Source organism: Miniopterus natalensis, chromosome 11, assembly GCF_054644295.1.
Source record: "Miniopterus natalensis isolate mMinNat1 chromosome 11, mMinNat1.hap1, whole genome shotgun sequence".
Classification (NCBI taxonomy): domain Eukaryota; kingdom Metazoa; phylum Chordata; class Mammalia; order Chiroptera; family Miniopteridae; genus Miniopterus; species Miniopterus natalensis.
The window spans coordinates 75,162,452-75,187,848 of NC_142091.1; the positions used below are offsets into that span (position 1 = coordinate 75,162,452).

Sequence of the window (25,397 nt, forward strand, 5' to 3'; positions counted from 1 at the left end):
CCCGGGCCCGCTCCCTCCCGCTCCGCCTGCGCAGGGCCGGCTGAGTGTGGACACGCGGGTGTGACGGTCGGGGTGCGCGTGTCACAGCGCCGTCCTTTTCACTTGGTCACAGGTTGGAATGATAGTGTTTGGCGTATATTGGGTAAGTGAAAGATCGTTAAATCAAGTTTCACCTGTTCCTTTTCACTTTTCAAAATGTGGCGACTGGGCCCCAGCTAGCTGCTCAGTGGTTAGCGCGTCAGCCCGCGGACTGAAGGGTCCCGGGTTCGATCCCAGTCAAGGGCACGCACCCGGGCTGCAGGCTCCGTCCGGCCCGGGGTGGGGCGCGTGCGGGAGGCGACCAGTGCGTGTCTCACATCGATGTCTCTCCCTCTCTCCCCCTTCCACTCTCTCTGAAAAGCAATGGAAAAAATACCCTTGGGTTACGATTTAAAAAAATAAAACGTGTCAACTGGGAATTTAAAGCTGCCTGTGTGGCCGCGGCTGCTGCCGTCAGCAGCGCTGTGGGGAGGAAGGTGGCCCCCGAAAGGAGGCCCAGAGCCCCATCCCGGTGCCCTCCCAGCCCTGAGGGGGCGGCGGGGCCCCTGCCTGTCCCCACCTCTGTTCCCGCCCCCCCAGTACTGTCTCTACCTCTGGCTTTCGCCTCGGAGCCTGGGTCCCGACGGGAGGAAGGGGGTCGACACGGGGAAGAATGAAGGCCCAGGACCAAGCTGCTCCGGGTGCAGCTCCCTCTGCTGGGCCTGGGCCGAGCCCCCGGGCACGAGGGGCCTGCACCTGCGCCCCGGACAGGCCGAGCCGTGACTTCATTACGGAGTTAATTACAACCGTGACACAGCTGAGATTTTTCTTTTTTACTTTTACAATAGAACCAAGAGAGTCAACTTAATAGCCAATCTTACCTGGTTTCTGCAAACTAGTTATTTTAACCACACTTTACCAGCAACAGTAACATCATCACAGTAACTATGGAGAAGTTAATGGGATAAAAGCTCTCCCACAACTCAAACAGAAACACTTAAGAAACTAGATAACTTTCAGGCCCACAGCTCAGATGCTGAGATGAAAACTGGGCCTTTGCCACCGGCTGTCCTGCATCCCGGACCTTAGAGGGGCTGATAACCTGCCACCCTGGGGACACACCTGACTCGGATTCTTCGGGGTGCTCAGCTCCTCTCTGGAGGTTTTAACTTGTATCTTAGCAGCCCCCCTGGAGGCTTTACTTCTAAGTAACTTGGGGAAATTCATTATGGCTTTCTATGCAGAGAAGGCTCCAGGGGGAAGTTCCCGATGGGGGGCGAGGTCAGCGGGATGGGACCTCCCTCCAGCACTCAGTGTCGGTGCAGAGGGTTCCCCACGGTCCCGGGGACCCCTGCTCCCTCCTGGTCCCACAACAGCGGCCACGTCAGGCATGTCCTCACACAGGGGCTTTGGATGGCCACACCCTCCCAGACTATGCCCCCTTGGTCTCCTGACGCAGAGGGCGCCTCGACCTCAATGATATAGCTGGTGACGCAGACCCGTCCCCGTGTCCCTAAAGCAGCCTCGACGGCTCCCAGACACTGCGTCCAGGCCGGGGGCACCCCCACCCGCCTCCTCCTACTCCAGCTTCAGCCCTTTCGACGTAAACTCGATGTGGAGAATCTGGGACAGGCACCTCCCGAACTCCTCCAGGACCATCTGCTCGGCCAGGCCCTCGGAGCAGCGCCCCTTCTCGGCCTCTTCGCCCTGAGCCAGCAGGCAGGCGCACGTGGCCTCCACCACCTCCCAGGAGATGCACGAGGGCCGCCTGCAGGGACACAGCGGGGAAGGCTGCGGTCCAAGGCCACGGCTTTCCAACGCCGGTTACGGTCGGGGGACATGCTTGTCATGGCATTTTAAAGAATGTCCCTGGTACGGGTGAGTGCTGTCTTCCTAACACTGGACGCTGTCACTGGGACAATACTAAGGATTCTTTTAGAAGAAAAATACGGAGGAAGGTGAGCCAGCCTCTCAGCACCCTCTCGATGGCGGCTTAGCACGAGTCCTGCTCACACTGAAACCTTTTAGGACAACTCTATAAAGTTTAAAAAGTGTTGGATATGAAAATAGGGATAGATGTTGGGATTGGTTAAAATCCTCCAGAAGGATACACGCAGGGGCCTCTGTTGAAGGTGAAGGAACAGGGCTGCCCCCTGTCAAGAGGAGTCGTCACATTTTGAGACCAGAGCCCACGGCCCGGAGCCTGCGTCACACCCCATGGGACACGTGTGGTCCCGGTGGGGGAGGTAACATTGTCACCTGTGTTTCACAGAGGACTGGGCCACACTGGGTCACTGTTGCGACACAGGTCCTGCAGGCCCAACGTGCACACGCCTGGCATCTCCCTAACCAGTAAGCGTGAGCCTGGCCTGTCAATGACATTAATTAGCTGATGACATCCGAACGCAGAGACGAGCCTAGTGCAACATATCATAAAATTGCTACTCAGCCTTTGAGACCTGCTAGGATCACATGGCCTCAAAATAATTAGGTGGGAAAATACCCAACTAAACGGGTCCCTGACCACTGGGTGAGAACGCAGCTGCACCCCGACCCCTCTGCGCGGCCGTCCACGCGCAGCGAGCGGCTCGGATTCCCGTCTGGACGCCGCGCCCTCGCGGCCGGAAGTCAGCGGCCTGCTGGTGGCCCCGCAGGGCCCTTGCTGGCGGGACAAGCAGGACAAAGCGGCGGGGCCTCTGAGGCCAGTGTGGGGCCCAGGGTCGGTCTGGAAGGGGGGGGCCCTCTTGCCGCCCCGGCGCCCGCCCTGCAGGCACACACGCCTTGCGGTGTATAAATGAACTCCCTCGCATTAGCCGTCTCCCCACAGGGGGTGAGCTCAGGGGACCCACCTCTCGGCCCTGAGCTTCGGTGGTCCCGACGGGTGAGGGCCGCCTTCCGAGCCTCCAGCTTCCAGGTAGCTCGGCGCGGCCACGAGCGGTTTTCGTTCTGGGCTTTCTTCATAGTTTTTGCATCCAATGCATTTGCAGGTAGAGGAACACATGATTTTGGCCTGGAAATAAAAAATGCTTCAATGAAATTAAGTTGCCCTGTAACTGTTCAAAAATAACAAATTCTGTTTGGACCTTAAATAACTTTACATTTGCATGTACGCATGATCTACGACTGTCCACTCTGGCCTCCGAGGGGCTGAGCTGGGAGGAGCTGCCTGCCCACTCCGAGCACCCTGGCAAATGTTCACCTGGGAACGTGTCCCCACTGCCCCGCTCTGCTGGCCACCAAGTGTGGCTCCCAGTGTCAGAGCCGCAGCCGCAGAGCGGGCACAGCTGGGTGGTGGGCACCTCCCCTGGACGCGGTGGGCTCAGGGAAGGGGACAGGCTCCCATAGGAAGCCTAGTTAATTCCTTGATTCCTAAGATGTATAATTTTATTTAAGAAATGGCTGCAGATCAATGAACGCCCTGTAGAAACCCTGCAAAGAAGAAAATGACCAGAGTCACCTGGGCCACGTATTTCCCTGTTTTCAGGTCACACAGGATGGCACGGACTCACCTCATAGCACTCGCAGTAGTTCTTCAGGCAGCCCGACCTCTTGCAGTGACACCCCTTGCTGTGTCGAGGCTTCACGTCCCCCACTCGGCCTGCCCCGATTTTTGGTTGGAAAGCTTCAGGATTTCTATCAAGACAAGCCTAGGACAGAAAATGCAAAGCTCCACCAAGGGCTAGTTTATTAAAAGTCAGGCTCAGTGACAGGCGCCTTGTTCACCTGTCCGGTTGGCCTGGCTGTCCTCTAGGAGGAGCCACGGTAACCATCGGGGGGGGGGGGGGAGCAGAGTTTTGCAGAGTTTTGTGGATGACCTGCTGCTCTCCCACACTGCTGGCAATATTGGAATAAACGCTCATATACAATTCAACCCTGTCTCTGCTTAATTGGCTCATGCAGTGACAGGTGGCCCATTTGTTGTCTGTTTTCAGTGGGGCCAGTGGCCCTTGAAGCCTAGGTTCTCTCTGTCACCCGGACGCTCTGGAGCACAAATTAGGCAGCCGGAGCGGCTGAGAGCTTTCTCCCCGCTTTCCCTGGACAGTGGACTGTCCAACCTCTGCAGACTCCACTGCTCCAACCTGGGCCCCTCTGCCATGTGTCTGACGCAACTTCTCAGATAAAGACTATGTGGACAGGAGCATGTTCTTGAATCAGGACCTTCTGGGGAGGGTAGAGCCCCCTACTGTCTGGGCCCCGCCTTCAGGGACAGAGTCACACTCCGTGTATGTCCTCCAGCCCCTCGGGTGTTCCCAACATTGAAACGCAGACTCTCTGGAGGTGGTTCTTACAAACATCTCAAGTACCTCGCAGCACTTCTCAAGCACGTGTGTTGAATGGAAATGTTCCTCACCTTGATGGCCTTAAAGCGTTCAATTCCGTGGCGTAAGTTGTTGCAACAATTATTACAGTTGCAGTTGGTGCAGAAATCCCCGCTGGCAAAGCAGTCGCAGTACCTGTGGGGACAGTCACACAGCGGGTCACAGGCGCCACGGCCGATCAACAAGGAAACAGCAGGACGCGAGGGTGGCCGGCCCGCGGGGCCCGCACACTCCTACTTAGAGATCGGCTCCCTTCTCTGTGAAAACCAGATGGACCGGATGGCACCCTCCAGGGACCCCCCAGGAGAGAGAAACTCCATTCGTTTCCTATTATAGGAGTTTGCAAAGCAAAACCACCTCCCAGAAATGTCCATTGCTGTCCGCCGTCGCCTGCCCCTGGCCCTGCTGTGCTTGTCCCTGGAACACAGCCGGTCGGGGTGATAACATCAGTTAATAAAGGGCCGCCTTCCCGCCAACTGTCCACCCCCTCCGACAGGGCACAGCGGAGTTCCCTCCCTGCCAGGCTTGCCTGGTAGCGAGCTAGGGACCCGGAGGTGGCACCTGGTCTAGGGTTCATCTCACTGTCCTTCCTGTCAGCACGCGGGGAGAGGGGGAGCTTAATGGTGAGGACACCGCGTGACGGTCAGCACCGGGCCCTGCAGGTGAGTCGTCTCTGAGACCGTGCCCACCTGCCCACCTGCCCACCGTGCCCGCCGTGCCCGCCTGTCCACCGTGCCTGCTGTGCCCACCTGCCCACCGTGCCCACCTGCCCACCGTGCCCACCATGCCCAGGGCTCAGGGAGCCGCGACGACGTTACAGTGGCAGGTGAGCAGCAGGGACCTTCTGTGACAGCTTTTCCTTGATGAGCCCTCAGTGCTCACGGCTACCAACTGTGTCGCCTGCTGCGTGATGGAGGCATCGAGAGGCTGCGGCTTATTTTTATTCGGTGTGAGCAGGGACAGGACACTTTCCTCAGCTCATGGAAAAGCTCAGTGTCCGGCGAGGACTCCTAATGGCCACCAACAGCCTGCACCCCCCCCACCCCACCCCCCGCCGACACAGGCTCCGGGGCTCCATTAGTGACCAGAGGAGACCCACACTGTGCCCTCCTGATGGCACAGGCCACCGGGAAGAGCCTCACGCCCAGGTGTCAGCGTCAGCTCTGCCACCGGCTCCCGTGTTATCTGATACAGTCCCTCAGTCAGTGTCGGGAGCTGTGCAGCAGGACCCCGGCACCTAACCCACGAAGCTCTGAGGACCCTCGGGGGCACTTCCGACCGGCGGAGGGCTGCTGCACGCGGGAGGCCTCTGTCCGGCAGCAAGGCCGTCTGGGTGTCTGCAGACACCTTCCTGCTACGGAATTCTTGAACGTGATTTTTTAATGTTTATTATTTTAGCTTCTTAAAATATTTTTTAAATGCATGTCAAGCCAAGAGGAGAGTAAAGGAGATCAGAGGTGACAAAGACAAGGAATTATATTGGCCTGGGGCACTGGCCAGTCCCTAGCAGCTCAGAGCTTGGGCTCCAATGGGCTACTCGGCAGGAGACAGACGAAGGCTGGGCTACAACAGGTGGGAGCGGGATCAGAGACTCCCCCATAAAGTGTGGATCCTTGGAGGGTGACCTCCCGGCAGATCTACGCAGGAGGAGAGCCTGGGGCCCATCCCCTGTGGCCGCCATCCGGAGCCCAGGGGACGGGAGTTTCTCCGAAGCCTCCTGAGCAGGAGCGAAGACGGGGAGGCACAGGGCAGGGCAGAGGGGGGCTGTGGCCCCCGTCGGGCAGCCCGGCCCCGCTGCTCCCGCTCTGCCTCCCACACTCCAGCCCTGAAGCTCCTCTTGCTGAAGCCTCCGGACAGGTGCTGCTCCCCTTTCCTCGCCCCCCCCGCCCCCCCCATTCTTTACCCTCGGGCATCGGTCCCTGCCCACTGACTCCCAACCAGTGGCCTGCCCGTTGGAAAGCAGCAGGACCCGGTCGCTGGCTAGCTCCCAGTGGCTGTGACACTTCTACACACCAGGACCGAGTTCCCAGCTTCCTCCAGACACCCGCGCCCACCCGCGCCCACTCAGCCGGACCCCAGCTCGAGCCCCTCCACCCGCGCCTCTAAGGCCGCCCACCCGGGAGCGCGCCCTGCGCACCGCCCACGGCTCCCCTGTCTCTCCCACACCCAGGGGCTTGCCAAGTCCACTGGTTCTGCTCAGAGTATCTTTTAAAAAATTTTACTTGTGATCCAAAAAAATCAAATTTGTTGTAGAAATTTTTAAAAATATACGCAAAAAAAATTACAATCCCTCAGAACCCCACTCCCTAGAGACGATGATATGGTGAATATATTTCACACTTTTTCTATAAAACTATACACACTGAAATAAGTGTATATTGTTTGATTAGAAATTATATATAAACAAACAATATTATATTCTATACACTGTCGCAGTGTGGGTTTATTATTTATCAACATAAGAAACCAATATAACAGCTTGCTTTTATTATCAATATAATGGGTGGTTCCCATGCAGACAGATTCACACACCACTTTAAGGGCTGCACAGGGCCCCACCTGTGGCGGCATCATTTACTTCCTACCCCACTCAACACTCAACACTCACATGCTTTATACACAAACAGCACCGCACCAGCGGCCTGGCCTCCTTCCTGTTCCTACAACCCAGGGCGCCCTCCTGCCACAGGGCCTTTGCACTTGCTATTTCCTCAGGGAGACCACTCTTAGCCACCGCTTTCAACCCACGTCCGCCCTACTAACTCTTCTCACCCACACAGCCCTCCTCAGGGCAGCCTCCCCTGGCTCTCTATGGGTCCTCTCCTCCCTCCCGCCCCACCTCCCATTACTTCTCCTGGAAATGAAAACCGGTGTGGCCACTGTGGAAAACACTATGGTGTTTCCTGAGAAAGTTAAACACAGAACTACCATGTGGTGCAGCGGGTCCACTTCCAGGTACCTGACCAACAGGATCGAGAGCAGGGACTCAGACGGATCCTCACACACCCACGTTCACAGCAGCAATAGTCACAGTAGCCAAAGGTGGGAACAGCCAAGTCCCCAGCAGCAGATGAGTGATACACACACGGGTCTATGCGCACAGTGGAATCCTACTCACCCCGAAGGGATCAAGCCCCGACGTGCTCACAGCGGGGCGAACCTGCGCTATGGGAGGCAGCCGGACACGCAAGGAAAGCCTGTGTGCTCCGCTGCGGGAGGGCCCCGCACTAGGCAGACTCAGAGACAGGCGTGGGCCAGAGGGTGCGGGCCCGGGAGGGGGGCACGGGGAGCTACTACGGACGGAGTTTCTGTTTGGGATGATGGAAAGTCCTGGAAATAGTGGGATGTTGCACAGCGTTGTGAATGGAATTAATGTCACTGAATTGTACACTTAAATGGTTAAAATGGTCAATATTAAGCTTATTTTACCACAATAAAAAAAGCAAGGTTCAGGGATTAAAGATGGTGCAGACCGAGTGGAAGCTACCCTGCCACTCTGCCGGGACCAAACTGGAATGAGAACTAAAATATAGGAAAACCACCGTGAGTAACCAACCGCAACTGAAGACGAGCACCCCCAAAACCAAGGAGGAGAAGGGGGGACCGCATAGAGACGGGTAGGAAGTTGAGATGCATGAGAGGCCTGGCTGGGTTCCCAAGCTGAAGGTCCGGAGGGAGATCTCAGCTGTGGGGGTTCCCACTGAGGCCTCTGGGGCCTAAACCCCTGGCGGGGCTCCCCAGCCCAGAGACCGGAACTGAGAAAGGCGCCCACATAGCATCTGGCTGTGAAAAGCAGCCGGGCTTCTGTCTGCCAGGGAGAGGCGGCTGGAAATGCAGGCCCCTCAGAAAGAGTTAATGCACGAAGTTTCCTGTGCAGCCTCTCACCTCGGGCTCCAGCGGAGGGAGGGCAGAGTGGACTGCGGCTGTGTGAGGAGAACCTAGGGCTGTGGGCCCTGGACATGGAGATCAGAGGGCACCCCTCTGGATCCCTGAGCCAAGTCATTCCCCCAGACTGCAGAGGACATCTTTCACAGGCAGGCATTTACCTTCTAAGCAGCTTTTGCCTGGGGAGGGAAGCCATTGCCCCACCCTGCTGGAAAACCTCTCACCCCACCCAGAGGAGTTTCTACAGCCTGAGGCTTGTTAAGAGACTGATAACAACCAGCCACGTGACCCAGTGGAGTTTCTACAGCCTGAGGCTCATTAAGAGAATCAGATTAATCAGCCTGCTGGCAGAGGCAGACCTCAGAGTGCTTTGAGTCTTTGCCTGATCTGCTTCTGGACCCAGGCCTTGGAAAAGCAGACTTTTGTGTGCATCTTGGTCCTGTCCAAATGTACCCAGCCCCAACAGAGGAGACTTCAAACCGAGGGTTGTTAATAGCTCCAAACAGGGTACTCAGGGCCAGTCACCAACTGCATCTGACATTGGCCTGCACAGAGACCCTCTAAAAAGACTGAGAGTCCTAGTAGATCTACCTAATACGTAGAAACAAATCCAAACAGGCAGCCAAAATGGGGAAACAGAAAAACATGCCCCAAGTGAAAGAACAAGAGAAGTCCCCAGAAAAGGAGCTAAATGAAATGGAGATAAACAATCTCTCAGAAATAGAGTTCAGAATACTGATTGTAAGGATGCTCAACAGCATGAAAAAGTATATGGAAACTATGAAAAATAACCAATCAGAAATGAAGAATGACATAGCAGCAATAAAGAATACACTGGAAGGAGTAAACAGCAGATTAGAGGAAGCTGAGAATTGGATCAGTGAATTAGAAGACAAGGTAGAAAAAAATCACTTAATCAGAGATCCAAAAAGAAAAAACAATTAAAAAACAGGAGGACAGTCTAAGGGAGCTGTGGGACAACATTAAACATAACAATATTCGCATCCTAGGACTGCCAGAAGAGGTCAAAAGTAAGCAAGGGTTAGAGAACCTGTTTGATGAAATAATGGCAGAAAACTTCCCTAACCTGGTCAAGGAAAAAGTCACACAAGTTCAGGAGGCACAGAGAGTCTGAAGCAAGAACACAAAGAGGCCTCCACCCAGACACATCATCGTTAAAATGTCAAGAATTCAAGACAAAGAGAGAATCTTAAAGGCAGCAAGACAAAAGCAAGCTGTTACCTACAAAGGAGCTCCCATAAGGCTGTCAGCTGACTTCTCATCAGAAGCTCTACAGGCCAGAAGGGAACGGCATGAAGTATTCAAGGTAATGCAAAGCAAGGATCTGAAACCAAGACTCCAGCAGGGCTATCATTCAAAATGGTGAAATAAAGAGCTTCCCAGACACAAAAAGACTAAAGGCGTTTATCACCACCAAACCAGCACTGCAGGAAATGTTACAGAGACTGCTGTAACTAGAATTAGAAATAGAGAGAGAAACATAGGCATAAAGAATTAAAATGGCAGTAGATAAATATCTATCAATAACAACCTTAAATGTAAATGGATTAAGTGCTCCAATAAAAAGACATAGGGAGGCTGAATGGATAAGAAAACATGACCCACATATATGCTACCTACAAGAGACCCGCCTCAGAACAAAAGACTCACACAGGCTGAAAGTGAAGGGGTAGAAAAATTTTCCATGCAAATGGAAATGAAAACAAAAGCTAGGGTAGCAATACTCGTATTGGACAAAATAGACTTCAAAATGAAGACCATGACGAGAGACAAGAAAGGTCACTACACAATACTAAAGGGATCAATCCAACAAGAGGATATAACCCTGATAAACATATGTGCACCCAATATAGGAGAACCTAAATTTGTAAAAAAAACTTCTAGAGGACTTTAAGGGAGAGATTGACAGCAATACAGTCATACTAGGAGACTTTAACACCCCACTGACTTCACTGGATAGGACTTCCAGACAAAAAATCAACAAGGAAACAGTGACCCTAAATGGCACCCAAGAGCAGATGGATTTAATTGACATTTACAGAACATTCCACCCCAAAGCTGCAGAATATGCATTGTCCTCAAGTGCCCATCAGCAGATGAGTGGACAAAAAAGCTGTGGGACATTTATACCGTGGAATACTATGCAGCTATAAAAAAGAAGGATCACTTATCCTTTGGGACGGCATGGAGGGACCTGGAGAGTATTATGCTGAGTGAAATAAACCAGTCAGAGAAAGACAAGTACCACAGGATCTCACTCTTATGTGGAATCTAATGAACAAAATAAACTGATGCACAAAACAGACCCAGAGACACAGAAGCATGGAACAGACTGAGGGATCTCAGAGGGAAGGTGGGTGGGGAGAGATTAACCCAAGAACTTATATGTCTATAAGCATAACCCATGGACACAGACATTGTTATGGGGAAGGCCTGGGAGTGGGGTGGATGTGGGGTGGAGGGGATCAATGGGGGTAAAAAGGGGACATCTGTAATACTTTCAACAATGACGATAAAAAAAAAAAGCAAGGTTCAGAAACACACACATGAAATGCTACCATTTGAGTGAAAAAAAAGTTAAAATTTTGAAAAATAAAGTGGTACAAACACGTGCAGATATATCAATATGGAGACAAAGAACGCAGTGGGTTTTCAGAGCCTGTTAGACCTGGGACTGACTCAAGTCTGCCACACGGACGCGGTGAGCGTGACAGGTAACCCACAGGACACAGAGTGTGACATCGACATCAGGCAAAAAGTAACGCCAGCCACCGAGCAGCAGGACACAGAGATGCATGCCACAGCTGAGGAAGAACTCGCCCAAATGCGCGGCCATCCTGGGCTCGCACCTCCACGCTAGACCCAAAATACGTCCACCAAGTGGAGCCATCAGGAAAAGGAGGCAGGTTTACAGTCATGTTGAGAGGTCTCAGCTCACTTTTAGCAAAAACACATAAATCTGTTTAATAAAAGTATTTAGCAGATTTAAACAACAGAATTAACAAACTTGAGCTCATGGGTAGGGACCTGCAGCTGACAAATACGGAACACACTTTTTGAGGTCAATACAGAATATTTTTTAAATGTTTCCAACATTAAGTCATAAAGAGGGTCTACATTAATTTCAAAGAGCTGGTATCATCTAGACCACATTATCTGGCCACAAATTTAAAACAGAATTTTAAATTTACAATAAAAATATAGTTTAAAAATATATATTCGTACCCGTATTTGCACACATACATGCACATTTGGATATGGACACGTGCACACAAACACCTCACGCGGCGGAGAGAACGTAGTGAAAACCGCAAATTATTTTGAGTGACAATGAAAGGGCCTCAGGTCACCTTGCAGGGCGGGCGAAGCAGGACACGGGGGAATCTATAGCTTTTAAATTCCTGAAAAATCATAAAAGATTGAAAATAAGTTAAGCATTTAACACACAAAAAATAGCAACCTAAAAGAGTAAAATAGTAAACAAGAGGGAAAAATAGTAAAAAGTAAGACAATGTATTTCTGAAACAGAAATATAAGCAAGAAAATGAATAAAATCACCAGTTGCTACTCTGAAAAAAAACAGACAAAACAGACAAACCCTCTCATGATCAAGAAAAAGCTACAAATAAAAAAGAGCAAAATGTAAATTAGAAAATTAGGCAATATAAAGGCTACAACGATAGATACCAATAATTTTTAAAATAATCAAACTACAAATGGACTTGAAAATTTAAAGAAACCAACAATTTTCAAAAAAATATAAAATATCAAAATGGACTCAGAAGCAGCATCAACCTTAAAGAACATAACCGCTGAAGACGGGCTGAGCGGCCGTCCCCTCCCCATCCAGCCCCAAAGGCCCCGCCGGCGGCTCAGGGCCCGGCTGTGCCCGCCCGGCCCCCGGGGGCAGGGGCTGCCCGAGCATTTCACTGGCAGCAAACAGAAAACACGAGAAAGGAAAGCTACCGATGATCTCACTGTGAGCAGAGGCCTAAAACTCTCAGCAAAATGCTGGACAAAGAAACCTCGTTGTGCGTGCAGAGGGAAACCCGGGACGCACCGGGGGAGGTGGGCGGGCGCTAACCTGCGGAAAGGGGCTGTGCTAAGCCTGAGAGGAAGACAGAGGGACATCCCGGCAGATGAGGCAGGACACACAGCTTGACCCGAGCGACTCCCACCCCTGGCCACTCGCTGGACGTTCCCTTCTGTGCAAGTGCTCTCCCCCCACCGGGCCCAGGCCGCCGCAGGAAGACGGCTCGGAGCACCGTCCTCGCGGGTCACGGGCTCCTGCCTGGCGGGGTCAGTGGGGACAGACGTCGGGCTCCACATCTTCAGCGCCTGGGTTGACAATGACCGTGGGTGGCGTCCCTCCAGAGTGCGCCTCGGCGGCCTGGGAACACGGTCCATGTGCCCCTGCGCTCGGGGCCTGGGCCGCCCGCCTTCAGTCCCCTCTCACCGCTGCCAGGAAGCCACGTCGGGAGCCGTCAGACTCGGGTGAGCGCCGGGCATCAAAGACACGGCGCGGGTGTGGGCAGGGGCCCGGCCAAGGGAAGGAAGCTGTCAGTGGTGGTGACGTCGCACCCAGCGGGGCGCAGGCGTCTGCTCCGGGGACAGCTTCTGGCGCGAGCCCGAGACCCGTGGGGACGGCAGGTGCTGCCCCAGGCCCGGGGCCTCGCAGGGGCGCGCCCTGTGACTTCACACACTCCTGAGCCTCTCAAAGACAGCAGCTCCGGAGGTGGTCGCGTCTCAGTGTCCAGGGACACCACCCAAAGCACGGGGGACCCACCCGGACTCTGCTGACTCCCGGTGGGGACGGCGCCCCCGGGGCCCGTGTCCGCACCCTCCCTCCAAGGCCCCGCTGCCCAGGGAGGAAGCGAAGTCACTGGTCTGACAGCCGCGTGCTGAGCGCGGTCAGAGCCCCGCAGGAGGGCTGGGGGCTCCCCACGCGGCGCGGGGCCCCAGACAGCGGGACACCGGGGCTCCTCCTCTGCTCCAGCGCCGAGCCCGCCCGTGAGAACTGTCTTCAGTGTCATCGCCGGTTCACCTGGAAAGCTGCTTCCAGGAACAGGCTGTCTCGCTGGCCTCCCACTGTGAGGTAACCAAGCCAAACCCTCTGGAAAGCTCGTCTGGTTTCCAGGTCCCGCGGGGCCACCTTGCTTGGTCCCCTTACGGTTTACAACTGCGCAGGCTTCAAACCAGCCGGCGGCCGAGCCCCAGGTAGGCGAGGGTCCGCCCGGCCGGCCGGGGCTCCGCAGCGGACAGTGCGGCGGGTCCGGGCCTCCCTGCTCCCCTCCGGCCTCCTCGCCGAGCTGCACCCTGGAGTCCTCATCAGTCCTCTTGTGGCCTTTCCCACGTTCGGGGGGGGGGGGGCTCACAGGCTAACCCAACGGCAGCTCCAACGGCTCAGACCGTCACCCCAGACTTCAGCATCACTTTTAGAAACCAGTTTGCTTTCTCAGTTTTGCTCTGTGACTTCTGGGTTTGGCCCTTGTCTGCACCCCCATGTCACTGTCCCATCGCGGGGCTCTGGCTTCAGGAGGGGCTCTGCAGCGCAGAAGCACGTGGAGACAGCGGTTAGGGCGGCGAGACGCAGTCTCCCAACAGGGGACTTAAAGCCAGCTGGGCGCTCAGGGCAGGAAGCGAGTGGCCGAGTGGCCGGAGCAGGACCTAGAGCAGAGGCTGCACATGGCCGGGCGGGGGAGGAAGGTCGAGTTCAATCGGGGGACAAGGCCCCTCCTACTTGGGCCGGACTGCCCTGGGGCGGAGGGTTCTGCTTCCCTCTCCTGCCTCCGTCACAGCCTCCTGGGAGCCACATCCCTGGGGTGAAGCTTTCTGATAAGACCCCGCATTCCGCACGCGTCTGACAGGCTAGAGCGTAACCAAGACCCAGGAAAATTGCCCACTTGAGGGGGAGACAGCGTCCTTGACTAAGCCAGAGGGTAAGTTCATAGGAAACCCCCAAACCCGGCTTCTCTGAAGCGCGACTGGGAGGCTCGCCCCCCGCGAGCTGGGCTGCGCCGTGAGCGCCAACGCCGCGCACCCTGCGGGCCTCTGGGGCTGTCCTGACTCACTGGCGGCTAAACAACCTTATTTCTACTTAGAAATGAAGGGTTTGTGGTTACTTACAATTGCAGACACTGGGATTTGGTACAGTTACAGGGCTTTTTAGACTTTGTGTCCCATGAACTAAGGGTTACTCTACAAAGATTAAAAAGAAAACGGGTTCAGATCGGTGCTCTGCAGAAAGAGGGTCAGCTAAGCATCTGACGCTCTAACAGTTCCCGAAACTCTCAGCACCAGTGTTTGCAGACAGTGTTTGCTACTTAGGTGCCCACCCAGGGGCGGGGGGCGTGCCTGCCTGCCAGGTCCAGCTGGGGCCGCCAGGGCCTAAGGCTGTCCCCTCCCGAGAGGCCTTCCCCAGTCTCCTCCCTCCGTCTGTTTAAACCTCTCTTGTGTGTGGCCCCCACACCAAGCAGCTATTTATTGCCAGTTTTATTTTCTGTACTTTCTAAAATCTGAACACTAGTGGAAAGTGTGACTTAAAGAACAAGAGACAACCATCGTCCAATCGCTGCAGCAATGTGAGGGCTGAGCCGGCAGTGAAACTCCCGCTGGGGGCTCTGCCACAGGGTCCCCCAGCAGCACCCAGAGGACCCGCAAATGCACTGCGGCTGGGAGCACCCGCTGGAAAGAGAATGAAAGCACCCTTCCCCTTGGGCGTCTGGACGCACTAGGGCATGTAGCGACGCTCCCGGGTTACAGAGAGGGTGAAGCGAGCATCTGGGGGACCCTGGCACCCCATCATGTTGCCTAACAGAAGCTGTCCGGCACCAGCAGGGGCTGCGTGTGGCTCCCATTGTTCTGTGTTGTCCAGAACTGCTCAGGGCCCTGGTGTTAGGACCAGTTACAGCAACAGCAACACACTCCTGACGCCGAACACCCGGAGGGGAGCGCGGACAGGCCCACAGCCTCACTCCACAAGTGAGCTGAGACTCGCAGGCTCACAGGCGGCACCGCGGTGCTCCAGCCGCGGAGGGGGGCAGCTGCTGCCCCGAGCCGCAGTCGCCTGGGCAACACTCCTCACAGCCACAGTCTCCAGAACCTCTCGCTGCCCGGATGGCCCTGTGCCCGTGGTGAGCACGGCAGGAGCCCCAGTCCCTGCACCGCTCGAGCTGAGCTGACCTCCTTCGGCCCGAGCACGGCTTCGGCCGCTTAGCCTGCGCGCCCCAGACTCCCGCGGGCAGGGACGGGGCGTCTCCTGGACCCAGTGCAGGCTCCGCGCGGAGAGGGCTGCCCGGCCGTGGCTGGTGCAGGAATGCCAACCGGGCTCCAGCCAGCTGGGTTAGCTTAATTAGTCACAATTACAGACGCCACTTGAAAAGGAAGCGCAGCCACGGCCACCTGGAGACCATGCCTCGGCCGGCGCCTGCCAGAGAGCGTGAGGACCACGAGGGGAGGCGCACCAGGACCGCCGCCCGTGTCAGTGACTGCGCGCCACTAACTGCATCCACGACAGCGGACGGAAAAGAAAAGAAATAGAACAGCTCACGTAAACCAACACGAAACCGCGACGGAGCCTCTGAAACCCTGACCCAGACAGGAGCAGGAGCCAACACACAGCAACACGGACCCATGCGCAGGACACGGACCCATGCGCAGCAACACGGACCCATGCGCAGCAACACGGACCCACACGCAGGACATGGACCCACGCGCAGGACACGGACCCACGCACAGCAACACAGAACCACATGCAGCAACACGGACCCACGCACAGCAACACGGACCCACACGCAGGACACGGACCCACGCGCAGGACACGGACCCACGCGCAGCAACAGTCAGCGGCTGCTCGACGCAAACACTCAGAGCTCATGAAGGTTGCAGACAAAGCTAATTTTATAACTTAGAAGACGATCACAAATGGACCCCAGAGAGCCTCTTAAACTCAACGCGGCTGCCAGCTGCCCCTGCGCTCCTTACCCAGCCAAAGTTATTTTGGGTGGTCCCGGGAGAGCTGGTCCTGAGGGGAAGGCAGGCCCGGTGGCCACGGACGGTGCGGCTCCGTTATCCAGCTGCAGAAAGTCAAGGGGCATAGTTTGAGTTAGTGAATGTTTCCCAAGTCCCGCCAGCCTGCCCCAGCTACGGAGGCGCGGCCTTGCCCTCCTGCGGCGCAGCCACAGTCCCTTTCAGCAGTGTGCGCGCCTGTTCCCGGGTGACCCCACGAGCCCCAGCAGGCTGCAGCGGGGGAGCCTGGCCAGCGGGCGCCCATCGAGTGGCCCCGACTGCGGGACAGAGGGAAGGGTCCCCGATGCAGGACCAGGCCACCGACAAGCCGGCAGGCAGCGCACACAGTGGTCAGGCGGCCAGGACCCTGTACTGGACATCTTTCTCATTTTGTGAAATAAATTCAATGACCAATTTCTGTAACCTAGAGATGCCCATTGTTATTACATCCTCAGGACGAGAGAGCTGGACATTTGATGCCTCATTAGCAAGCATTACTTTCTCATCTATTCAGAAAACCACTTTGCAGTCAATTTAACAAATTCAAAAGCCACATCGCAATCTTTGCTTTACCCACGCCCTTGGCTTTCTCAGTTCTCATCTTTCCCTTCGTTACCAGCAGCGTGGCCCACCGGTGGGCCGCGTTCAGGGTCGGAGCCACCTGCCCACTGTTCTCCTATCAGAGCCTGAAGACACGGCAAGTGCTGGGGAAGCTAGGCCCTGAGACTGTCTGTATCACAGGTAGACATCCTGTCCTTGGCCCTCCCTCCACTGAACACTTGAAATTTAAAAATAAGTTTTATTTAAGAAGCAGAGTCAGGAAAACACCATTTTATCAACCCCCGTTTGCTCCCTTTTGCCTCTCTTTAGGTTGTGTCACCCCCGCCTGCTGGGGCTCGAGGCACCGAGAAACCGCCTGGTCCAACTCCTGCACCAACCCCGAGCCGCCCCTCAGCTCCCCAGGGCTGCTCCCCTCTGCTCCTGTTCAGGCTGAAAATCGGGGCCCCTTGATTCCTCCCACTTCCCACGTCAGCCCATCAGCAAACACTGTGGCTCAAGCTCGCAATACCCTGCGAGCTCTCAGCTGTGGTTCCCCCCCCTCCACGGCCCCCTGGTCTGAGACATTCCCACAGCTGGTTGCCCACCCTCACCCCGCCCCTCTGCGCCAGCCCCCTTTCAGGCCGAGTGACAGGCACAGTCCTTCCATCACCCCCACGTCTCCCGCTCACTCCACCCAGCGCCGCTGGCCTCCTGCTGTCTCCAGGCAGGTGGACCCTGCGCTGTGCCCCCGCCTGCCTGGGCTCTTCCTCCAGGTGGCATCCACGTGGCTCCCTCCCTCCTGTCTTTCAAGACTTTGCTGAGTATCGCCTCCTCTCTCTCCCTCTCTCTCTCTCTCTCTCTCACTAATCCTCACCAGAGGACATATTTCCCAATGACTTTAGAGAGAGAGAGAGGGAGGGAGGGAGGGAGGGAGGGAGGGAGGGAGGGAAGGGGAGAGAGAGACCCATCGATCAGTTGTTGGGGCTCTAACCACTGAGCAACAGCGGCCGGGGCGAGTATCGCCTCCTCAGTGGAGCCAGCGGGGCCGCCCTGCTGAAGCGTGTGACCCGCCTGCTCCCGAGCCCCACGCCGGGGCCCACCCTCCGCTGCCCTAGCACAGCGTAGCTCCCTTCTCAGGTTGCTCGCCGTCTGTCTCCCGCAGGAGGGTACAGTCATGTGTCTTATTTTGTTTTGTTTTGGGGTTCACTTTGCGTTGGCTCCCTACTGTAACCTGGGTGCTCAGACCTGCATCCACCTGTGAAGGGGGTGACGCCCTGTGTGTGCCAGGCTTGCTCCAGTTCGTGGTTTACAGAGACACGCAGAACTCACGAGATCCCTGCTCCTGTGGAGCTCGCGTCCCGGGGTGGATGCGCACACGCGTGCACAAGCACACACACGCTCAAGACAGCGATGGTGCTGTGCAGACAAGGAAACAGGTGAGGTGACAGTGACTGCCGTCTACACTGGGAGCTACGGAAGCTCTTCCAGGGAGGTGACATTTTATTTCAAGACTTAGGGAAAAGCCCTGGCCAGGTAGCTCAGGTGGTTAGAGCGTTGTCCTGATACGCCAAGGGGACAGGTTTGACCCCTGGTCAGGGCACATACGGGAAGCAACCAATGAACACATAAATAAGTGGAGCACAAATCCATGTTTCTCTCTCTCAAACCAATAAATGAAAATTTAAAAAGACAGGGAAAAGACTATAATATATGCATATTATATAGTACAATCGTAAAAGCATTTTAAATTTTTTAAAAAGCATTTCCTTAGCACTGAGGAAGGCGCGGAATAGTCTAGACCAAGTGGGTGGCATGTGCTGACGGCAGGACCAAGGACAAGTTCAGCAAACGGGGCCGAACGGTGTTCTGAAGGCCGTGGGAGAGGACAAGACGGCCTCGCCCGGCTGGCAAAGGGCGGGGCCTGCCCGTACCCACCCCTCCCCGGGTCCGGGGAAGGGGCTGGATGCTCGGTAGTTTCACTGCTGATCGTTAAGTGGAGGGTAAATTCTATCTCCTGAGAATTTCCAGCTTTGACGATCGAAATCTCAAGAGGCACTAATGCCCAATTGTATTTTTTTTGTTAAGACAGTGACTCACTTGTGTAATGAGATTTAATTTTGCTGGCACTGGCAAAAATCTTCCTACTAAAGCAGTCATTGGCTTAGGGGCATCTGTAAGGAAGACAATTAAAATTAATTGATACCACGTATTGCTTTTCTTCGCTTGCAGGTGGAAGAAAGTACACACGTGAAAGTACCATGGACCTACGTGCAAAGTCATTTAAACGTATCTCGTCCTACCCGTTCCCTATTCTATGAAGCCCTTCAGGTCAATGCATTTTTCACTGACTACACCCTTTCTCTTTGCCGCGGAGCCGCTCAGCCGGAGCTCGGGAGAGCCTGCCCCCCGCGGCGCAGGGAGCGCAGCGACGCCTGTCGGCCGCCAGGAGAACTGCCTCCAGTCACGCGCCTCGGCTCCGCCGGCGCCGGGACCCGCGGGCAGGACGGAACCGCCCGTCCGGCCGCTGAGACCGGACACGTCAGCGCGAGCGGGGTCGGAGTTTCCCCGGCTGAGGGCGCAGTGGAACCGTCCCCGGGACACCAGGGGCCGTGACCCTCGCGGAAGGAGAGGGGCGGCCTCGTCCCGAGCGCCCCCGCCGAGCGCTCCCCCGCGGGCTCGCGAGGCCCGAGCGATGCCCCTGAGCCGTAGGTCAGGGGGTGGTTATTTCATGGTGGGACTTAGTATGTTTATAGAGGGGGCTGGGCCAGGGGACTAGGGTTACAGGGCAAGGAAACGGACTCGGGGAGCGGATTCCAGCCCTCTCCTGCCCGTCTGAAGGCGCTAGGTTTGCGCGCCGGGAGGGCGGGCGGGCGGGCAGAGCGCCCCCTGCCGGCGGGAGGATCGCGTGCGGCCCTGACCCGCCGCGGGTGGAGCCCAGACTCCGCGCTGCGGGCCAAGACCCAGCCCTGCTTCGGCCTCGGGAGAAGGGCGATGTCCTGAAGGCATCTGGCTGTCCCTGGATGAAAGGGACTATCAGGGTGGAACAGGAGTCACAATGTTTCATTTTGCCCCGGACTCCAAAGGGGCCCCAGGTGAAATGATACCTGGGTGTAATGTTGATTTAAATTATGAGCAACGTCAGTGAACCATATGATAAGGAAATATTCTGGTTAACCCACGATTTAGAGTAACGCAATTACATATACAGTCCACATAGAAACAACCAGTTTGCAAGAACCTGTGTCTAACCTTTGTAAACAACCCTAAAGCTCCTCCATTTAATCTCTCCTTGGTCATGCACAAGGCATTTCAGGACTGCCAAGCACTTGTACGTCACTGACTACCGCTGCGCCAGTTTGAAGAAGTGTCTGAGTAAATGGATGTCAGACAATCAGCATTTGATCAGTTACTTCAGAACTCATGGTGATTATGCAGAAACGTTTACATTAAACGTCAGGTGGTACCACACCCGAGCGGTCAACCCCCACCTAGCCTGGGAAGGTGGTTGTTTCAACCAGGCGCCTCTAGGCACACCCGCTTGTTAGGGTCACAGAGCTCCCTCCCCGCAGCTGGCCGAAGCAGAGGACGGCTACCCCAATACAACACACATAAATTAGTCTATAAAGATATTTTTCTATTCTTAGCTCACTAGTATGGAATATGAAGTTTGCCAAATTGCCTACTTAATACCCTAACTACCTATTTCACTTTTATTCTATATACAAAGCAGAACATATTCACTTACCAACTTATAGATATGACATAATTTTTAAATTAATTTACTTTGTACCTGACTGTAGAGAATTATTTTGGTCTTGATACTGAGGAACCAAATGGAGTGCTTTTAGTTCTCTCGTGCCCGAATTGTCTATGCACAGCATTTGTGTCCCCCCTTTCAACTGACATAGCACCTAAAAGAAAAATATGGTCAGGTTTCATTCGTGCAAGCTCCCCAGGAATGAAGCTACAGAAACGGCAGAAACTTCAATCTGAGAACAAGCTTTAGTCCAGAATTGACGTTTTCACAGAAAATAGCAGACCGGAGACCTGTTCTCCATTTCTTACTCTACACACGCTCTCTGGAGGGAATGTCCCGTGAGGAGCGTGCGGGCGAATGAGGTTCCTGCCCTGCCAGGCTGCCTGACCCGGCCCCACTCAGGTCCACCTAATTCTAAGAAAGACTTCACCCCCGACTCTCTCTCTGTAGCTGGCCACATACTTAGAATATTCTTTAATTTCGTGGCCATATACTTAGAATATTCTTTAATTTCATGACAACTGTTCTCTCCTGCCATAGGCATGTTTTGTTATTTAACACATAGGATTTAAAAAAAATGTCTATTAATTTCATTTCCTACAAGTACAGCTTAGAAAGGTTAATCCAAGAACTGGAACATTCTAAGAAGCCACATCAGTGTTCCTGGGCCTGACCAACACCCTCAGGCCACCTGGCTGGATTCTGACCATAAATAAACCCCCAGCCAATCACGTCAGTCAAGCGGAGCGCGGCTGGAGCCCTCGCTGCCTGCAGCCGTCCAAGGAAGGGCAGCAGCGGGGTTCTGCCCACACACAGCTTCCAGCTCCGATGGTAGAACCACAAACACGGGCAGAGGCTGTGCCAAAGCCTTAGGGTGCCTTGGGCTTCCCAGGCGGGAAACCTGAAGCTAAAGGATCAATGTTACAAAGTCACACTCAGAGCCTGTGTCAGGGAGGCGCAGGTCCGGCCTCAAAGCTTCGCCACCCTGACACTGGATGAGAGGCTGCAGCCACTCGCGCTCAGTGGGAATTTTATGTGTATTTGAAGGATTAAGTGAGAGCCACCCACGCGCACGCGCACGCGCACACGCACACGAGCGCGCACGCACACAGCTGAGCGGGCTCCTCCGGCCTCTGTCCACTGCACAGCCCTGGGCGAGTGCTCGCGTTACTCAGGGGTCTGGTGCAACTGGGGGCGGCCTGCTCACCTGGTCCGCGTGTCCCAGGCAAGCTCTGCTCTCAGACCCCGGGGGCCTGCGGCGACCCTGGACCCCCGGGGAGGTGAGCACCGGCCGTGCCAGAGCGAAGCCCAGCTCACAGCGAGCTCACTGTCAAGTATTTCCTGAGGGCAAAGGCCTCCTTTCCCAGAATAAAGAGCTGCTGGGAGGAGGCAATCTTGGTTGTTTGGGCTCTTTGCCCAGGGAATGCTTGAGGCGGGTTCCCTGGCTCCCCTCCCTGCCAGACCGGAGTCCTAGAGGCAATTGGGTTTATTATTTTTAACAGAATAATTAAAAACTTGGATAGTAACCGCAAGTCACATCAGTCAGCACAGCCTACCCGGGTTTGCACTGGCTGCTGTGATTTGTGGTCACCATCCTTAAAAATACAGCAATGTCCTCATTGTTGTCTAACTTGCTAGGATCAGGGAGAAACGAGAGTCTCAGAGGTGAGACAAATACGAGGAAGGCTCCAATTATGTCCCTCTGAGGAGACAACCAACAGTGTAGATTCCACAATGAAACAGAATGAGAAACAGTGATGGGATGACCCGCGCGGCTGGCTCCGCAACTCATCATAAGGGCCAAGGGGCACGCGAACAGCCCATTCTCTCGGGGCGATTACCATGGGGCTCGGGTCTTTCTGAGAGCTGCCCGGGGTGTCCTCCGCTTCCTGCGAGGACGGGAACTTGCAGGACTCCTGGGACAGAGGGTTCTGCAGAGCGGCCTCCTCGGGGTTCTCACTCGCAATAGTTCCACCTCCTTCCTTTACTTCAACCTGAGAAAGCAGGTGCAGCTTCAGAAATCGCGAGGTGGACGCCGGGCTGAGCAGTTGCAGAATACGGAAAATTCTCCATGTAATTACACTTGACCCCGAGTGCCTCCCTCCCCACTCTCATCCTCGCTAAGGGGCAGCAAGTCGTCCCTCCAGCCTCACGCAGGCCGAGGACACCGCGGTGTGGAGGCGTGGTCTCCGCGTGGCGCTCACTGGGTGTAAGAAGCTTCCCCGGCCGGTCAGTGCCCCTCCAGCTGCTGGCCAGCCCGACCCTCGAGCAGCTGGCAGCCCACGGGCCTCCCTCAGCGCCACCCGAGCGCGGGCCCACCGGGCCGTGTGAAATGTTCTGGTCCACTGTCTGCTTTTTTATCTTGGAGCCTGAAATCACTGCTGCTGTTTTAGTAATATTCATACTGCAACTTAGAATGCGTTGCTAGTAATAGTTATATTTAAATAGTAGAGCTTTCCTAACTGACTAGTGGGATGACATGAGCATAAAACACCTAGGGGAGAAACGACCGCCAACTCCATGTTTAAGCCTCTAATGTCACCTCGGGGACACACCAACAAAACTACCAAGAAGGTGGAGAAATACCACCTGGTATTACTGAAAATCAGTGGAATAAAAAAAAAAAATCTAAAAAATATGGGTTAAAAAAATTAGCATCAGGCCTGGCTCAGCAGTTGAGCATCGACCTAGGATCCAGGAGATGGTTTGATTCCTGGTTCGGGGCACAGGCCCCGGCTGCGGGGCTGATCCCCAGTCGGGGGCGGGCAGGAGGCGGCCGATCAATGACTCTCATCGTTGATGTTTCTCTCTCTCCCCCTCTCCCTTCCTCTCTCTGAAATCAATAAAGATATATTAAAAAAAAAAAAGGTAAGGAGGGCTGAAAACAGCAGTCAACCAACTGTGCACCGTCCCCCACCCTTAACCATCTCAGCACCAGCTCACAGGTCCCCCCAAGGCCTCCTGCGTGACAGCCGAGAACGCTTCAGGGGCTGAGGGTCTGCTTTTCCAAACTAGATCCTTGGGGGGGAGGGGGGACAGCATGCATTTCCTTGGGGTCCTTTGCTTCTGTTAAAAATGGATTCGTTCAGCAAGGACAGAGCAGAACATGAGCAGTGGTTCTCCGCAGCAGAGGGCGGCCCGCTGCGAATTGGCAGGAGTTCGCGGTGCTTTACGTTCCATGTGCTGAAGAAGGGACGGGCCATCATGCATGTCAAGGGGGGAAACGTGAAATGCCGGGACGTGAAAACCGAGCCGCGCCGCGCGTCTCCGCAGACACCGGTGCCTCCGACTCGCAGGGCTCCTGTCCCCCAGGGTTAGGCCAGGCTGCCTCGGGGACCCCGACCCGCTGCGCCTCGGGGGGAACGGCCGCGCCGGCCGCTGCGTCCTGGCTTACCAGGGGGTGCGCCCTGCTTGGCAGCAGGGACTCCAACCCGGGACGCTCCTGACGCAGGAGAAACGCTCCTGGAGGGACCCCAGGTGCGCGCGCGCAGCCCCCCGCAGCCCCCCGCAGCCCCCCGCAGCCCCCCGCCCCGTCTCGGGGAGGGCCGAGGGGCGCCCCGCCTGCTTCCCACGGGTCTTACCGGAATCACCCGGACGCCGGCGTGCGCGGCCCCCTCCAGGGCCCAGGCGCCCAGGGGCACGACGGCGGGGCTCCGGTGCGGGGCCAGCAGGGAGGACAGCAGGTGCACGTTGTAGGCGGGCGGGGCGGGAAGCGCCGCGTCCTCCAGCGGGTCGAGCTCGGGGAGGCCCGGGAACGCCGCGAGGATCGCCGCCTCGCCCGCGTCCGCCAGCAGCTCCGCCTGGACCTTACTCTCCACGTCCGCGCCCAGCGGCGGGGCGAGCGCGCGCAGCAGGGGCTCCTTGGGGTCCGCCGCGCTCAGGTAGGGGTCTTTAAACGCGGGGAACTCGTCCTGGCCCGCCTTCAGCACCGCCGGCGCTTTCAGGGGCATGCTTTCCGAGACGAACCGGCTCTCGGCCCCGAACAGGTCCGGCACCATCTCGTCCTCGGGACCGGACATCTCGCCAAGCAGGGGGGCCTCCTCCATGCTCGCGCCGGGGCCTCGGGCCCGCCGGGCGCCGCCCCGCCCCCGCTGCCCCCGGGGTGAGCGCGCCGCCGCGCACCTGCGAGGACCACAGCCAGGTAAGGGGGGGTTGGAGGGGCTCCCGCCGCCCCCGAGGGGTGACTGGGGACCCAGGCCCCTTCCCCCCGTGCAGACCCGAGGCCGGGCCGGGCAGTGGGGAGACCCGACGGCGGCCCGAGTCTCCGGTCCGCAGGCACAGACGGGCCACCGGAGAGGACGCACCTCGGGTCTCGGGGTGGCTGGAGCACAGGTGCCGCGGTTAACGGTTGTGGAGGGGGCGGGGCCAGGGGCGGGGCCTGGAGGGGGCGTGGCGGAGGCCTCGAGGCAATAGGGGCGTGTGGGCGGGGCTTTTGGCAGGGGCGTGGCTTGGTATGATGGGCGAGACATTGGCGGGAGGGGCGCACATGTGGGCGGGGCTTGATAGGAGGGGCGGGGCGAACAGGTGGGCGGGGCTTGCTCGGGCGGGGCGGGCGGGGCGCGCAGGTAGGCGGCTGGGGGGGGGAGGAGTGGCCCCGGGTCCCAGCAGCGGGAGTGTGAACCGCGGGGACCCGGTAGGGGCGGGGCCCGTGACAGTGGGCCGGGCGCGCGGCGGTGCGTGGAGGAAAGGGCACTCGGGGGCTCAGCAGCCCCAGGCTCAGGTGGGGAACCTGGACGCCACGCTGGTCACTCGCTGCTGCTGGCGGCGCCCCCAGCCCTGCTGGATCCGTCTCCGCTGGAACCTGTTCTGAACCAGCCCCCTCCCCGGGCGCGCTCCTCTGGCCTCCTCCT

At 56.4% G+C, this 25,397-nt stretch overlaps 1 protein-coding gene across 2 annotated transcripts; it reads right to left on the minus strand.

The window, feature by feature from the left end:
* Positions 1-1,596: 1,596 nt before the first annotated feature.
* TESMIN (testis expressed metallothionein like protein) lies at positions 1,597-24,593 on the minus strand. Of its 2 annotated transcripts, XM_087822450.1 has the most exons (9): positions 24,129-24,593; positions 22,389-22,541; positions 20,581-20,701; positions 18,888-18,961; positions 16,227-16,318; positions 4,370-4,472; positions 3,528-3,665; positions 2,868-3,028; positions 1,597-1,786 (listed from the first exon to the last, which is right to left on the minus strand). In XM_087822450.1, the coding sequence occupies exons 1-9, from the start codon at positions 24,591-24,593 to the stop codon at positions 1,597-1,599; spliced, it is 1,497 nt and encodes a 498-aa protein (XP_087678576.1). The 2 variants fall into 2 exon arrangements, with proteins under 2 accessions (XP_087678576.1, XP_087678577.1); XM_087822451.1 differs by lacking the exon at positions 3,528-3,665.
* Between the last annotated feature and the right edge of the window lie 804 nt (positions 24,594-25,397).